The following is a 15,763-nucleotide window of genomic DNA, read 5'->3' on the forward strand; positions in this document are numbered from 1 at the left end:
TAGGAACTTTGAAATCTGTTTCCCCATGAGGAAGTCCCTACTAAGAAGATGCAAGAAAGGCCATGAAGGTATTATTCAGAGCCAGATATTTTCTGGAAGAGGACACTGGATTAAAACTCCTAGGCTTCTCCCCCACTGAGGGACAGGGCTGCTGGACTGAGTGTTAAGCCTATGGAAGAAGACAGAAAAAAGAGAAGTGGTGATATTTAGTAATTAGTTGATCCAATGACTAGTTCCTTGTGGTGGTAGGGCTGAGGTCACAGCTTTGCTGCTGGTTCTTGGCCAGGGCTTACTCAACCCACAGGGCCACTCACATCCCCTGACACATGGCCCCTGCATCTCCAAGGGAGCAACAGTGTGTGGAGTCCTGTGCACGCTCTGAACTTCAGAGTGCCTCTTCTGCTGCCCGCGGGAAAACATTCAGTACTTTTAGAGGGCTCGTGTGACTAGACTCAGCCCACCTTGATAATCCTCCCCTCTCAAGGTCAACTCTGCAATACAACATAACCTAATCATGGGACTAACACCTCATGTCCATAGCTCCTTAGATTAGGGAAGAAAATCTTCAGGAGCCTTTGTAGAATTCTGCCTACCAAGCAGTGCTTAACAAAACCCAGAGAAAATAACTGTCTAGATGAGCCACTGATTTCCCCAAGAGAATAATATTAAATGGGACATCAAATGAAAGTAGAACATAAATGTATGAAAGAAAAGAATCTATCTTTAGATGAGGCTGAAGAGATTATAGTAAATGGATTAGGTGCCACAGGAAGTGAAGTGTAGCTGTTCTGTTTAGTGCTTGCAGATCTTAGATCACACACAGTGGAGGAATGCCAATGTTCAGATCAACTATAAACTGATCATGCACGGGAAAATTTTTTGGGAACTTCTAAAATTAGTCCTTGTGTATGTTTTTTAATCTGTCAGTCCCATTTGCAGAAGAGATCTCTACCTAGTACATCTGTAGGGATATTACTAAAGAAAAGAAAGCTATGTAGATATTTTGTAATTTTGTTCTGAAAGTAACAGTTTCTGGTTGGGATACGGGAACATCTGGAGATTTTCCCCCTTCTTTTACAGAAGTACTTACCAAATGTCTTTCTTTCTTTCTTTCTTTCTTTCTTTCTTTCTTTCTTTCTTTCTTTCTTTCTTTCTTTCTTTCTTTCTTTCCTTCTTTCTTTTTGGTACTGGGGATTGAACCCAAGGGCACTTAACCACTGAGCCACATCCCATTCATTTTTATATTTTATTTAGAGTCAGGGTCTCACTGAGTTGCTTAGGGCCTCACTAATTTGCTGAGGCTGGCTTTGAACTTGCAATCCTCCTGCCTCAGCCTCCTGAGCCACTGGGATTACAGGCATCAGCCACCATGCCTAGCTGAAATGTGTTACTTTTGACATGTCAAAAGTCCCTCCTTGTAATCCAGTTACCCTTTCTTGCCATTTATTCAGATGGGTGCAAGAGTTAGAATCATAGGGAGTCTATAAAGGAGGGGCAGGTTTTGTCAGGGAGTACTTGTGGCTTTAAGGAAGACAGTCGTGTGACAAACAGCGATGAGGCCATTGCATTCAGCAATGAATGTGAATGGTGTGGGGCCCAGGCATGGAACACTGGGATCACCAACCAGAGACTCAAAAGGAGACACATGACCAATGACACGAGAATAACTTAATCCAGCTTGCATGCTACATAAATGATTTGTGGTTCAAACTGACAAGACACCAAGTTGCCCTCTTGAAGGCTCTGATGAGGAACCCAAGACAAAGTGTGACCAAACATCTTTGCACAATTTGGCTACTGTCTATGAACCCACATCCATCAGTTTGGGGGGGCTGGCTTGGATTAAGGACTTATTAGACCTTTGCCTCCATATATGTGCCTTGGATCACATTCTTTTCTTTTTTTAAAATATATTTATTTATTTATTTTTATGTGGTGCCAAGATCAAACCCAGTGCTTCATGCATGCAAGGCTAGTGATCTACCACTGAGCTACAACCCCAGTCCCAGGATCACATTCTTTTAATATTCAGAAAGCACAGGAAAATCAGAAACAGACAATACAAGACTTTTAAAAACAGACAAAAGTGAGAACAAATGATATAGTGGAGAATAAGTTCCTAAGTGGAGGGAATAATTGCTAGATGCTATACTTCCAAACCCAAATATCTAAACAAAACCAAATTAAATCAGATGAAACAAATTAAATCAGATAAATTCAGAAATAAAAGCCCAGGGAAACAATCCAGAGCTCAAGTTGTTGGTAATGCTGATTCATTTGGCAGTGGACCAGGAAGACCACTGAGCTAGGCCCAGGCCCAAGAGGGATGGAATTGACCCCTGTGAGGTCCAGGGTCCCATTGGACCTTCCTAAGCAAGTCTTCCAGAGGATATTGGTGGGGACTCCAAAATTTGAAGGGAGAACTCATCACTCAATATCTGAGCTCAGTATCTGAGATTGCTAAGCAAAGGTCCGGTTGGGAGGTGACATTGTGCTTATGGGACACAGTCTGTATGAAACAGGAAACTGCTGATTTTTTATCGAATTTTGGAAAATAAGGATTTCAGGACCCAACCCTTCTAGAAGCAGGAGTGTTTATGAGTATGTTGGCATTCAGCCACTGTTCAGGCTTTTTAGGGGATGTTGGCTGATGGCTCGATGTCAATCCTGCAGGGCTGCCTCTGATTGGCTGACTTTGAGCAATGTGGTTAGTGATGTAAGTAGTCACTGGCAATTTGGGATGAGTTTGAAAATGGTTCTGCTGGGTACTCTTTACTATTTCCAAAGAACAACTAGTGTTTTTTTTTTTTTCTGGAAGAAAAGAACTTTAAAAAAAAATTTTTTTTTTTAAAAAGTTCTGCAGGGAGGCTACAAGTAGAAAGATGTAAGTTTTAGAAAAGGCAAGTGAGGTGTCAAATGGAAAGAGCAGGGCTCTGCTGGATCTTGGGTGTGGTTATTGAGCAGATATTATTCCTCCCCCAGTTCATCTTAGCCTAGAACTTCAGTGTGTGTCATGGGAGCACCGGGACTCTTCCCTGGTCACTGTCTCAGGATCCATGGACAGTAATCTTCTTGTTTCTCATTAGTATCTGGTGAATTAGAAGATCACCAAACGAATAAAGAAGGAGAGTCAGAAGAGCCTACTTCCAACCTGCTCTGCTCTGATGGACAAGGTAATTAGGACTTAAAAATCATTAAAACAGACACAGTTCTGATAAAGAGGAAAAAACACGATTTAACTTTTGATGGTTTCAAGTTTTACCTGGTGTTTAAGGCACAGAAGCTAAGAAGGGAAGATGGTACCCAGCCTTCTGCTTAAACATTCTTACCTTCCAACGATAATTATTTTCTACTCACACTTTACTGAAACTTTTGGGCCCTTTTCATAAGCACAAGTGCATATCCCTTAAAAAATTAAAGGAAAGACAGGGAGGGAAAAAAAAGTAAGACTGAAAGGAAGAGTCAGATACAGGAGAACAATGAAGGGAAATTTTTCAGAGGAAGAAATAGAGAAGGGGACCAAAGGGTATGGGGGAAAAGGCGGCAAGGCAAATGAGACGTCTTCAGAAATCATAATTTTGTTCCAGACACAGAGCAACCAGCAGAGGGAAATAAGAAGTGTTCCTGTGTCATGTGTTTCTCAAGAGATGTGCCAGGAGGCTCAGGAACAGGGGCGGACAGCAGCCAAGCACAGGATGCGATGGGTAAGGCTGGGGGGGCGTGGTTCGGGAGGGCTTTGGGAGGGCTTGGTGGGTACCACGGGCCCCGGTAAAGCAGCGACTGGTGATGCAGTCCATCCCAGAATCCCTTTCTCTGTGTTTGCTTGGCCTGAGGCTTTTGGGACCTGCAGGGAGGCTAGAAATCTTTATGCAGTCCCATTTAACAGGATGGGTTCTGTTGAGCATGTAAGCATGATGCAAAAATGCACTCTTTAAAAATGGCAGGTACCTTCTTTACTACAGTCAAACACAATTTTCCCAGGAACCCAAGGAAGCCACCTGAACTTCCGCTGGTGGACTACAGTGTCACTTTCCCACAGCCTTAGAAAGGTGTCTGTCCACAGGCAGAGTCCTGCTGTCTAACTGGCAGGAGGAAAGGCTTCAGACCAGCTGTTCTCAATCCAGGGCATGTTTTCTACTGAGAGCCTCCAACGTGTCACTGATTTGCACAGGGATTGCCTATAAAATTTTGCAAAATTTTAAATCTTATTTATCTGTAGAAAATCTGAAGGCCTAAGCAAGGGCAGGGGCAACTGTTTCTATTATTGAAGAAGCAGTTTTTCAAAGTCCTGTTGTGGAAAAAAAGAAGACCCAGGGCCCCTCCTGAATGCTTACTTCCCAGTTCAGTAGGTTTTTGGATTGTTTTACAAGGAAGAACGAAATGATAATCCAGACATTTTTGTAAGTGTAAGCCTTCTGCATTAGAAATTCTCCTAAGACTTGTTTACTTTTATTTATTAATTTCTATTTCCTCATTATCTCTTGTTATTTTCTAGACACTGTGAATATTGGAAACCAAGCTACTTTAGGAAAACCCAAGAGCAAAAGAAGTAAGAATAAATGAGACTTGACTTGCTTCTACTGTTGCAGATGAGTCTTTAATGCTTATTATTATTATCACCATTATTACCATGCCATGGTAGACAGAATGATGGGCTCCCAAAGATGCCTGTGACTGAATCCTTGGACTTTGTAATCTGTTTTCTTCCAGATAGAGTTAAGCTAGGGACCTGGAGAGGGAGAAACTATTTTGAATCATCTGGGTGGGGCCAATCTAATTTTATCGGCCTCAGAAAGTGGAGAGGCTTTCCTGAGAGAGGGAGGTGTGATTGTGGAGGGGTGGTGGGAAGGGTGCAGTGTTGCTAGTTTGGAGGTGGAAGAAGGGACCAAAGCATGTGATTGGCCTCAGAATCTGGAAAACTCAGGAATGTAGATTCTTCCTACAGCCACCAAAAAGAGATTTCTAACTCATATAACTATCAGATCATAATTTTGTGTTGTTTTAAGTCTCTAATTGTGTGGTAATTGTTATGGAAGCAATTGAGAGCAAATCAGCTTTTGGTACAGACAGGCACTGTATAGTGGCATTTCTGCACTAGCAGGCCACAGATGTGGTGGTCCTGCAAGACTGCATCACCTAGTGAAGTTGTAGCTCTCTTAGTTGGTGTAAGTACATTCTGTGATGTTTGCGTAGTGACAAACCACCTGCAACACTTTTCTCAGAATGTGTCTCCACCGTTAAGTAATGTATGACTCTACTTGGAAGTGGGGTGCAACCATAACGCGGAAGTTATATGGAAGTGAGTGGATTTAGGTAGTGAGTAGAGAATGGAAGGGTTGTAAATAGCAGGGTAGAAAGGCTTAGAATGTCTTGAGCAGATCATTGGTAGAAATATGGATGCTAAAGGCTCTGCTTGAGAGCTCTCAGAAGGGAGTGAAGAACATGGTAGAGAAATTCTGTGTTGTCTCAGAGAATGCCTAAATCAAACCCAACAGACGTTTAGTAAAAGTATGAAGGCTGCAGGTATCACAGGGGAGGCCCAGAAAGGAATAAAAACGTGTCTTTGGAGACTGGTGGGAAGGGGCTCTTTACTATATAGTGGCAGAAGGCTTAGTGAAATTCTGTCCCACCACTTTGTGGAAAGTCAAGAGATTTCAAAACAGAGTTAGAAGGTGCATCCTGCTATCTTTGCCAATTATAGTAAAGTTTAAGAGGAAAGGGATCAATTGAGGGAAGAACTGCTAAAAGAAAAGAAATGAAGGCTTGGTGAGCTGGAAAATTCTCATCCTGTCCAGGTTGCAAAAGATGCTCAGATTAGGAGACTCACTGTCAGGCAAGTGTGCTTTGGTCAGAGGTGACCTAGATAGAATGTCTGGAAGCTTTTTGCTGGTGCCCGGGAAGTAGTGTAAGGTTGGAGTGTTCACTCAAAACTAGGTTCTATGAAGAGAGGAAGTGTGGGACTATAGATCCATTCAGTCATCTCATCAGAAGTTAAAAACATTTGGGTATCTAGGGAAGATCTATGGGGTGCCTGTTGTCTAATGGAATGCCCATGACATATGTGGGAGATCCCTAGGATTCCTGAGAATATTGTAGCAAGGGAATGTGGTCCATGTTCTGTAGAATTTATAATCTGTTACTGTAGGTGGCAAAAGGGAATTTGAAGATAGGAATCAGGGCTGGAGATATGTGACTCAGTCGTAGATATTTGCCTAGCATTCACGTGACCCTGGGTTCAATCCCCAGCACTGCAAAAGAAATTTTTAAAGATGAAGATAGGATTAAGTTAAGGATACTGAGGTAGGGAGAGTATTCTGGAGTATTTGAATGGGGCAATCAAATCACATGGAGTTTTAAAATCAGAGATCCTTTTCTCCTTTGGAAAGAGGGATACCTAGGGGCATGTGACCACAGGAGAACCATCAGAGAGGCACAGTGTAGCTGGCTTTGAAGATTAAGTAGGGTCTCTGAACCAAAGATTGTAGACAGCTGGGGGAAGCTGGAAAGAGCAAAGAAATGACTTCTCCACTAGGGCCTCAAGGAGGAAACTGTGGGACCCAGAGCTGATTTTTGACCTGTAGAACTGTGAGTCAATAAGTTCATGTTGTTTGAAGTCACCAAGTTTATAGTAATTCATTATGACAGCAACGGAAAACCAGTACATTCAAAAGACAAAAAAAAAAAAAATCCACCATATATGATTATATTAGATTTGAACTTTTTTCACTGTATAATTTCATTTATATTAAATACTTAGTTAAAATTATAGAGACAAGAAGAGTGGTAGTTGCTAGGATATATTAGATTTTTAAAAATATAAATTTGTTTTTTAAATGGTTTATATCTTTATGTTATTTTTTTCTGATGTTAATACACCCACACTTTGGTGTATATTTCCCTGTATCTTTTTAATATTTGTATTTACACATTTAGAAATAATCCTGTTTACCTAATAAATCTATTCACACTGCTATGTCTCCCTCAATTTAAATCAGTATATCATACACTAGACCCAATAACCATTTAGTATTTTACTTAGTTTTATTTCATTCCTATTTTAATTTGCAGTGCTTTTATTTTGGGTACATTTTTCATTTGCTATGACCATTTAGTTTCCTTCTCTACAAATACCTGGAACATAGGCCTTGTCAGTATCTTCTTTTATGTTGTTCTCTTTACCATGCAGAATAACTGTAGAACTACTTGTATATTTTACCTGCATATGTTGCTATATTTTGTTTCATTAGATGTTATTCTTTTAGTTTTTTTTAATTGCATCTTTATCCTAGAGAAATTTGAAAATTTTATGTAGTCAAATCTCTCAGCTTCTTTCTTGATGGTTTTCAGGTTTTATGTAAGTTTTATTGAGAATATTTTCTACCTTGAGACTTTGGAAATATTTTTATTTGCTTCTAGAGTAGTTGAAATACTTAGTATGTTTCAATGTTTAATATTTGTATTTACACATTTAGAAATAATCCTGTTTATCTAATAAATCTATTCATACTGCTATGTCTCCCTCGATTTAAATCAGTATATCATACACTAGACCCAATAATCCAGTAACGTAATGGGACTCACCTTTTTGTCATACACAGATCTGTGTCTGGAATCAACTCCGAATCACTAGTCTGTTTATTTCAGCTAACATTATATTCAAAAACAAAATGCTAAAATCTTTTCTTTTAAGATCAGAAACATCTCACCTTATCCCTTCAACACAGCACTGGAAGTTCTAGCCAGAGGAATTAGGCAAGAAAAAAATAAAAAGTATACAAATCAGAAAGCAACAAGTAAAACTCTTTGCAGATAATGTGATTTTTATAAATAGAAACTTCTAATGACTCTACCCCCAAATAATTAGAACCAATAAATGAATTCAGTAAAGTTACAGAATGCAAATATCAACATAATAAAGCTCAGTAGTGTTTCTCTATATTAACAACAAACTAAACAGAAAATCCCTATATAATAGCATCAAAAAGAATAAAACACTTGGGAATAAATTCATTCGAGGAGGTGAAATACTTATATACTGAAAACTACAAGACATTGGTAAAAGAAATTGAGCAATGCAGAAATTAATGGAAAGATATCTCATGTCCATGGATTGGAAGAACTAATACTGTCAAAATGTCCATATGCGCAATGTGATCTACAGATTCAATACAATTCCTATTAAAATTCCATTGGCATTTTTCATTGAAATAGAAAAAAAGTGATCCTAACATGTATATGGAACCACAAAAGACCCCACATCAGCCAAGTAATCTTGAGAAAGATAAACAAAGCTGGAGCCATCACATGCTGACACACTTTACTATGAATCTTTAATAATCAAACCAATGCAGCACTGTCACACAGATACACAGACCAATGGGACAGAATAGAGAGCCCATAAATATAACCGTACATGTGTGGTCAAATAATCTTTGATAAGGGCACCAAGGAAAGAGTTTCTTTATGTAGATCTTATATGTTTTTTAGTTTCCTTATCAGCTTTAAAATTCACCACTTTAGGGTAAAATGGAACAAATGTGTACACATTTAACAAATGGGTGGTCATATAAATACCTCTACAATCAGCGTAGATTTCCATCACCCCCAAAGGTTCTCTTGTGTCCCTCTCCCAACCCCCTGGCTCTTGGCAAGAAGTAACCTCTTTTTATACAGTTTTTATTTTATGAAAATTCATATAAATGGGGTCATACAATAAATAGATTATCTATGTCTGACTCATTCCACTCTTAACATAATGCTTTTGAGACTCATTCATCTTGCTGTATGTATCAGTAATTACTCTTGTTTTTATTGCCAGGAAGTGTTCCATTGTATGGATACACAGAGATAGTTTACCTGTTTATTTTTTATAATCCTTGAGCTGTTTCCAGTTTCATCTATCACAAACAAAGCTGCTAGGAACACATGCATACAAATATTTAGGTCAATATATGATTTCATTTTTCTTGGTTGGATACCTAGGAGTGGTACAACTGGGTCACGTGAATATAAATACAGGTTTGATATTTTAAGAATCTGCCAAAACATTTTTTTAGATTGATTGTTCCCTTTTACATCCCCACCAGAAATTCATAAAAGTACTAATTGACCTACATACTGCAGATAGTCTTTTGTTAGTTTTAGGTCTTACAGTCTGTGGCTTTCCTTTTAATTTTCTTAACATTGTCTGTTAAAGAGCAAAATTTTAAAATTTTGATGAAGTATCCTTCCATAACTTTTCCCTTTTATACTCTGTGATTTTAGGGTACTATGTAAAAAAAGTCTTTGCCTAACTCAAGATTTTATTTTTGTTCAAGAAGTTTTGTGTTATTAGTTTTTAGATCTATGACCTGTTTGGGTTAGTTTTCGTATATGGTATGAGGTAAGGATTGAAGGATTGTTTTTTCTTGGCATATGAATTTCCATATGAACCATTTATTGATGAACCATTGTTAATTCTTTCTGACTTAAATTTATTGCTTTGACATCCTTGTTGAAAGTCAGTTGGCCATGTGTTTGGGTCTATTTCTGGCTTTTATTGTATTTTACATATATTATATATAATGTGAGTATAAATATATATATATTTACATATATATGTAAATATGTATGTAAAAATACCTGAAATCAGGAAGTGTAAGTCTCTGATTTTTTTTTTTCAAAATCGTTTGGGTATTTTCAGCCCTGTGCATTTTGAAGCTTCTTCTACCTTTCAGTTTAGCCCTCTTGAGATGACATCCTTGTCAAAGGTGCCTGCTTAGCTTCAGCTATAATACATATTCTAGCCACTAGATGAAGAGGAGAGGATGGAGAGCAAAAACTATCTTCCTCAGAGATTTATTCCTTTTTTCAGAAGTGTCCCCAAGTTTTCCCTCCTTCCACAATGATATTTTGCTATGGTCTTATGGCCAGATTTAAGCTGGTAGCCACACCATCTGCAAGAGAGGCTACGAGCTGTGGAGTCTTCTCTGGAAACATCTATCTTTCCAATACTGAAGGGGTTCTGTCAGTCAATTAGGAATGGGACATGGATATCTGAAAGCCAATATAAAGACTTGATCATGGATTCTTTAAGATTGTTGAATGTTCCTTTGCATTCTAATGTGTGGTCAATTCTTACAAATGTTCTATGCCACTTGAAAATAATACCCAACTGAGCTGTATGTTGAGCTGTGGCTTTTCTTCATATGCCTCTCTTCTTCAAGTGCCATCTTGTTTAAATCTTTTTCCATAGTAAGTTAGGTTCTATTTCTTCCACTAGATTCGTATAGATATGTTAAGTTTGCCCACGAGGTTTGTGTGTTTTCCAATTCCTGCTTATTCTGTTGGTTTACTTTAAGTACTTTGAGGCTTTTCATGACATTATAACTTTTAAGTGAATTTTTTTTTCTTTTAGAATTAACCATGTGCCATGTTATCTTAACTGATGCTTAACATCTCTTTTGCGGAGTGCTGACATTGTTCCACAAACTTTTGGGGTTTTTTGTGCTTCTTACTCCCTTTGTGTTAACCCCTCAAGTGCAGCTTTGTTTTGTGTCCCTTGTAACAACACTCAGCTCTTGTAATTGTATATGATCATCATAGACTTTTAATAAAGTTTCTTTTGTTTACACTAATTTTGATTCCTGACTCATATGGATCCATGCCCTCTATACTCTTGCTGACCATTCTCTCTCTCTCTCTCTCTCTCTCTCTCTCTCTCTCTCTCTCTCTCTCTCTCTGTGTGTGTGTCTGTTTCCTATTTTCTGACAGATGGATAAAAAATTATATATTCCTTCCCCTCCCCTCCCCCCAGCCCCCTGCTATTTGGAAATTAGAGATAAAATTTCTGTAATTTTTCAACCATGTGCCAATCCTAGAAGATGGAAATATCTTACCGTGGTTTCACTAGAAATTGAACATTCCACCTCTACCACTTAACTGTTTTTATTTAATATTTTATATTTTATTTATGAATTTGGAAACATTCTTTTGTGGTTGATATTTACTTAGATCAAATTTTTAAAATTACTTTGTGCTCTCAATAATTATTTTTTTCTTTGGCTCCACTCTTTATCTAGCTGAAGTAAATCCTTCAGGTATTTTAGCGAGTGATCTCTAAGTAGTAAGTTTTTTCCAAGTCCTGTATGTGCAAATTATCTTTATTTTTATAGGTGTTTAAAATCTAAGTTGACAATTTGATGTTGACATGTATTTCTCAGTGCAGTAAAGGGATCACCACATCGCCTTCAGGACTCAGTGTGTGCCTGATGAAAATACCTTTTATTGTAACTGTTCATTCTTGGCAAGTAATCTGTTCTTTCTCTCCAAATACATTTTCCATGAACATTGAATCATGAAATTTTTAAACACCCAGAGAACCTGGGAGAATATTTCAGTGAACACGAGTGTCCGTTCACATGCATTCACAGATGCTGTTGTATTATTTCTGCATTATGGCTTTACCACATTTCTAGCCATCCGTTTCTCTGTCCATTTGTTAACTCCTCAAAGTTGCAGAAATCAGTACACCTCCCTGCACACACTTCAACACACATATCATTACCTGGAGTTCAATATTTTTTGCAATCCTTTTTAAACAATTTATAATAAAACATAAATATCAAGTTTACCATCTGATGCATCCTGGTAATTGTATCATTCTGTACAATAGAAATCCTCAAGATGCAGAAAATGACATCACCCTGGGGAAATTCCCTATGCCCTTTCTGCCCCATGCCTAGAGAGCAACTGCTACTCTTTATTTTTTTTTCATGATAACTTAATTTGGGTTGTTTTAAAACTTTTTATATAATTAAGGTTCACAGCATGTTTTCATTCGCATAAGCATCCCTTCACTCTGCATAAAGCTTTTGAGGTTTGTCCACATTGTGAGTGTGGCAGTAGTTTCTTTTTATTGCTGAGTGGTGTGCATTGTCTAGATTCACCATTGTCTATACAGTCTCCAATCTTCAGATGCCTCCAAGTCTCCGGCTTGAGCTCTAATGAGAAAGCCTCCATGAATGTCCTGTAGAAGTCTGTGTGGAGCCAGGCGCTTTCCTACCTCTTGCATAAATACATAGGAGTGAAATGCTCTGCCACAGGATGGATGTATCAGCTCTCCCCCTGGGTGTGCGTCCCAGATCCGTGAAGATCATGCTATGGAGGAGGCCTGAGCAGGGCTGTGGCAGCTGAGGGACACAATGCACAGGAAACTCCCAGCCTTAAAAGGCGACTCAGAGCAAATTGGATTTGTTTCCCACAGTATTTGATAAGTGTCATGAACCACAACTGCTTTAGGTCTCTGACAACCACCTCTAAAGTACAAGTGGCCCTGTTGGCATGAGGGGGCAGGTTAATAGCCTGGCTTTCACACAAGAAGTCCAAGCCCCAGGGCACACGTGGTTCCCTGGAAAAGAAGTGTTTCCAGTACTGAGCTGCTCCCTGTTAGGAGAGGGGAGGTGACAGTGCCTCTAGCATGGCCTCTGGACAGCTATAAGCCTCGGTTTCCTGTTCTGCTCATTGACTTGGGAGGATACTGACTGAGGACAGTGTGTCCAATCCACCCTTCGTCCACGATGGCAAGAGGTGGCATTCATCTCTGCATCCCCAGTGGTGAGAGAGCCGCACCAGGGTGTTTTCCTATGGACAAGGGACCTAGTGGCAGTTCTGAAAGGCAGACATTATCAGTGCTCCTCGTTCCTGCCTACCTTCTAGGGGTTGAGATGTTCCTTCTCAGATGCTTGGAGTCTTGCTCTCACTTTGCTGCCGCACAAGCTGTGTGTGCCATTCCAGTGGCTGTAGCTTCATCTTTTTTTCTAATCATCTCCTTTTCTCACCAAGACCTTCCATCCACAAGGGTCTGATACAAGCAGGGCAAAAGCATTTTTAGGCAATGTAACTGGAATTAAACCAGACTCCCCTGGGCACTCTGAAAGCTGTATACACTCAGTTATGGAGGAAAGAATGAGAAATGGTCAGAACAGAGGCCTGAATTTCCAAGAGAGGCTCGTATATCACCTGTAAGGACTCCATCCCTCACTTTTGTCCTGATCATCATCCAGGAAGGCAGTGGTCCCTTTCTGCAGTGCTACCTTTAGAGAGCAAACTGCCTGCAAGGTATGTGGACAGGAGGAGGGGAGGGACGCAGAGTCAGGCAGTGAGCACGCTGTGGCACACCTGTTTGGTAAAGGGCACGTCCCTAACAGGCTGCAGATGGTCCTCATCACCAGGCATGACACTGGTGAGTTTCCATGGTTGCAAGGGCGTGGCCCAAGTCAGCTACCTGCAACCTGAGGGGTGGGTGTTGAGGCACTGCCAACAACCCTAAGAGGGGCTCGAAGGTCTGATCTATGCACCAGGAGCAATCAAAGCACCTTGGTTTCCCCCTCGAGGGACCATAGGTCAACTTCTAGCAGGAGTCGCACAAAGCTAGCAGGCAGCAAGAGAGAAACAGCATCAGCTGCCAACAGCAGAGACCAGTCACTACTTGGCACTTCCATGAGAGACCCACCCACCAGGCCTTTCGGCAACTAGAGACTGTTCCCACAGCTCATGGCCCCAGAGAAGCATGTCTTTACTCTGCCACTCCTATGGTTTCCCATGTGGTAGACCAAATATGTAAGCCACTGAAGCAAAACCCAATGGTCTTGAGTTGTGCCAGCCAGGAGGAGTGACCACGTCCACTCTTAGCTCTGCATAGCTATCTCTGAGGCTGAACAGCCATAGCAGCCCAGCCTCGCCAAGCATGAGTGAACCAGGCCCGGGCCTCAGGGGAATCTCAATGAGCCGAGGACCCCACCAACCCAGAGGTTTGCTTCAGGCTTGAAGCAGAGGTGCCTCTAGGCGAAGTTCCTGTGTTCTTGACTATACCGTTTCCAGTTGAAGAGCAAGGTGTTTTTGAACCCACCTTCCTTGTCAGTTCTGGAGCCTGAGTTGACCCACCAAATGGGCTTCTCAGGTGGAGGAGTCAAGGCCTCTCTCCTCCAGTCATGCTTTCACTTGTAGCAAATGAAACTCTAGAAGGTGGCTGTCACTATAGTTGCCAATAATTCTATACAGTCTCCATTCGCTCAGTGCCTGTGGTCTTATGCATTCATTCCTGTGCCTTCAAATCATTCAAAGGAAAGCCACAACAGCAAAACAAAGAACCCACTGTGGTTCCTTAGAGTGTTCCAGGTTCTTTGGGAGCTAGATTAAATATGTGAGAGGATTTGCATTGCAACTGCAAGAGTATAGAGATTATTTAACAAAGACTCTCCACATCCCAGTTGAGAACTTACCCCAACTTCCAGGACAGTCTGTTACCCATCACATTGTCAGACTCAAGAAATGTGCCTTCTCCTTGCACATTTGAATTTACATGAAAAACGCTTAAAAAGGAAACACTAATAAATAGCAGTGACAGTTGTCATCTAGTTAGAAGGCAGGAGTTTATTTCCTCCTCTTTGAATTTTCAAAGAAATGTGGCTCTGACAGTCTCCCAAGCTTGGGAGCCAACGCACAGGCTGGATTAAAATTTTACTCTCTAATCAACCTCCACTTTGCTATATTGGGTGTTGAGAGTTTTTCCCCATTGCAAATAGTTCTTGAATACTACTGTCATATAAGGCTTGGAGACTTCGATTTACAGCCCTGAATGATTCACTTCATTATTTTTTGAAGGAAAAAAGAAAGGACATAACTGGTCAAGAATAAAAAGGAAAAGGCCACAAAGCATACTTCAAAAAGGTAAGTAGGCAAAGTGAAGTAGGTACATCCTATGAGTTTATTAAGGCACCACTCATTGTATGCTTGGAGGCGGGCCATAGTGGTTTCATAGCTACTGTATTGGGTAGGCTAAGATGCTGAAACAAGAGGTCCCTAAATACAATGGCTTTTACAAAATGGTTTATTTCTCATACATGTTACTGACTCATCCAGCAGTAAATGATCCACAGTTAATATAGGGAGGTGTTGCCATTCTCAGTATTATTTCCTAGTTTGAGAAATTCTTATTACTTGGAAAGATGTCCGAAAGAAGCATAAATGAACAAAGCAGGTTTTCTATGTATGCATATGCATGTGGGCATGTATGGGCATTATAAAAAATACATGTGTGTAAACATATATATTTATGAAAGTATGTATTTAAATGTCTATAAATTCAGATCTGTACATATATATTTATCTGTATATAGGGACATAGATGTGGACATATGGAAAAATCAGTGGTAGTTCAACCATAAAACTATGTGCATTGGTTACTCTTGGTCAATGGAATAAAGGTGTTTATATTTTTATTTGTAGTCTTAAAATGTATGTGTATATATTAAAATATTTAAATGTTCAGCTTTTGTAATGCAAAAACGTTATTTAAAAAGTAATGGCTCAGCAATAGAGTGCTCGCCTAGCATGAATGAGGCCCTGGGTTTGATCCTCAGTACCGCATAAAAATAAATAAACAAAATAAAGGTATTGTGTCCAACTACAACTAAAAAATAAATATTTTTTAAAATTTTTAAAAAGTAATACATGCAAAGAGAATATTTTTGAACAAGTTAGTTGTGACTATCTCTACATGGTAATGTTTCATACAATTTTATTTTCTAAAATTCTTTAATGTATATACTATTTATAATCAGTTCACTAAAATCTTATTATTTTGAAGGTTTTTTGTTTGTTGGTTTGTTTGTTTTTTGTTACAGGAGATTGAATGCAGGGGTGCTTCTTTACTACTTTAAAAAAAAAAGCCCTTTTTACTTTTTTTTTTCAGACAAGGTCTCACTAAGTTGCTTGAGGGTCT

At 39.5% G+C, this 15,763-nt stretch overlaps 1 protein-coding gene across 1 annotated transcript in view; it reads left to right on the plus strand.

Annotated features, from left to right (window-relative positions):
* Window positions 1–15,763, plus strand: part of LOC113188104 (nuclear body protein SP140-like protein) — a 51,068-nt gene that overhangs the window by 21,141 nt on the left and 14,164 nt on the right. The window contains exons 4-5 of the mRNA XM_026396276.2: window positions 4,496–4,549; window positions 14,644–14,709. Of these exons, the coding sequence (XP_026252061.2) occupies window positions 4,496–4,549; window positions 14,644–14,709 (120 nt within the window). The remainder of the gene's footprint in view (window positions 1–4,495; window positions 4,550–14,643; window positions 14,710–15,763) is intronic.

The sequence above is a fragment of the Urocitellus parryii genome, chromosome 1 (genome assembly GCF_045843805.1).
Source record: "Urocitellus parryii isolate mUroPar1 chromosome 1, mUroPar1.hap1, whole genome shotgun sequence".
NCBI classification, from domain to species: domain Eukaryota; kingdom Metazoa; phylum Chordata; class Mammalia; order Rodentia; family Sciuridae; genus Urocitellus; species Urocitellus parryii.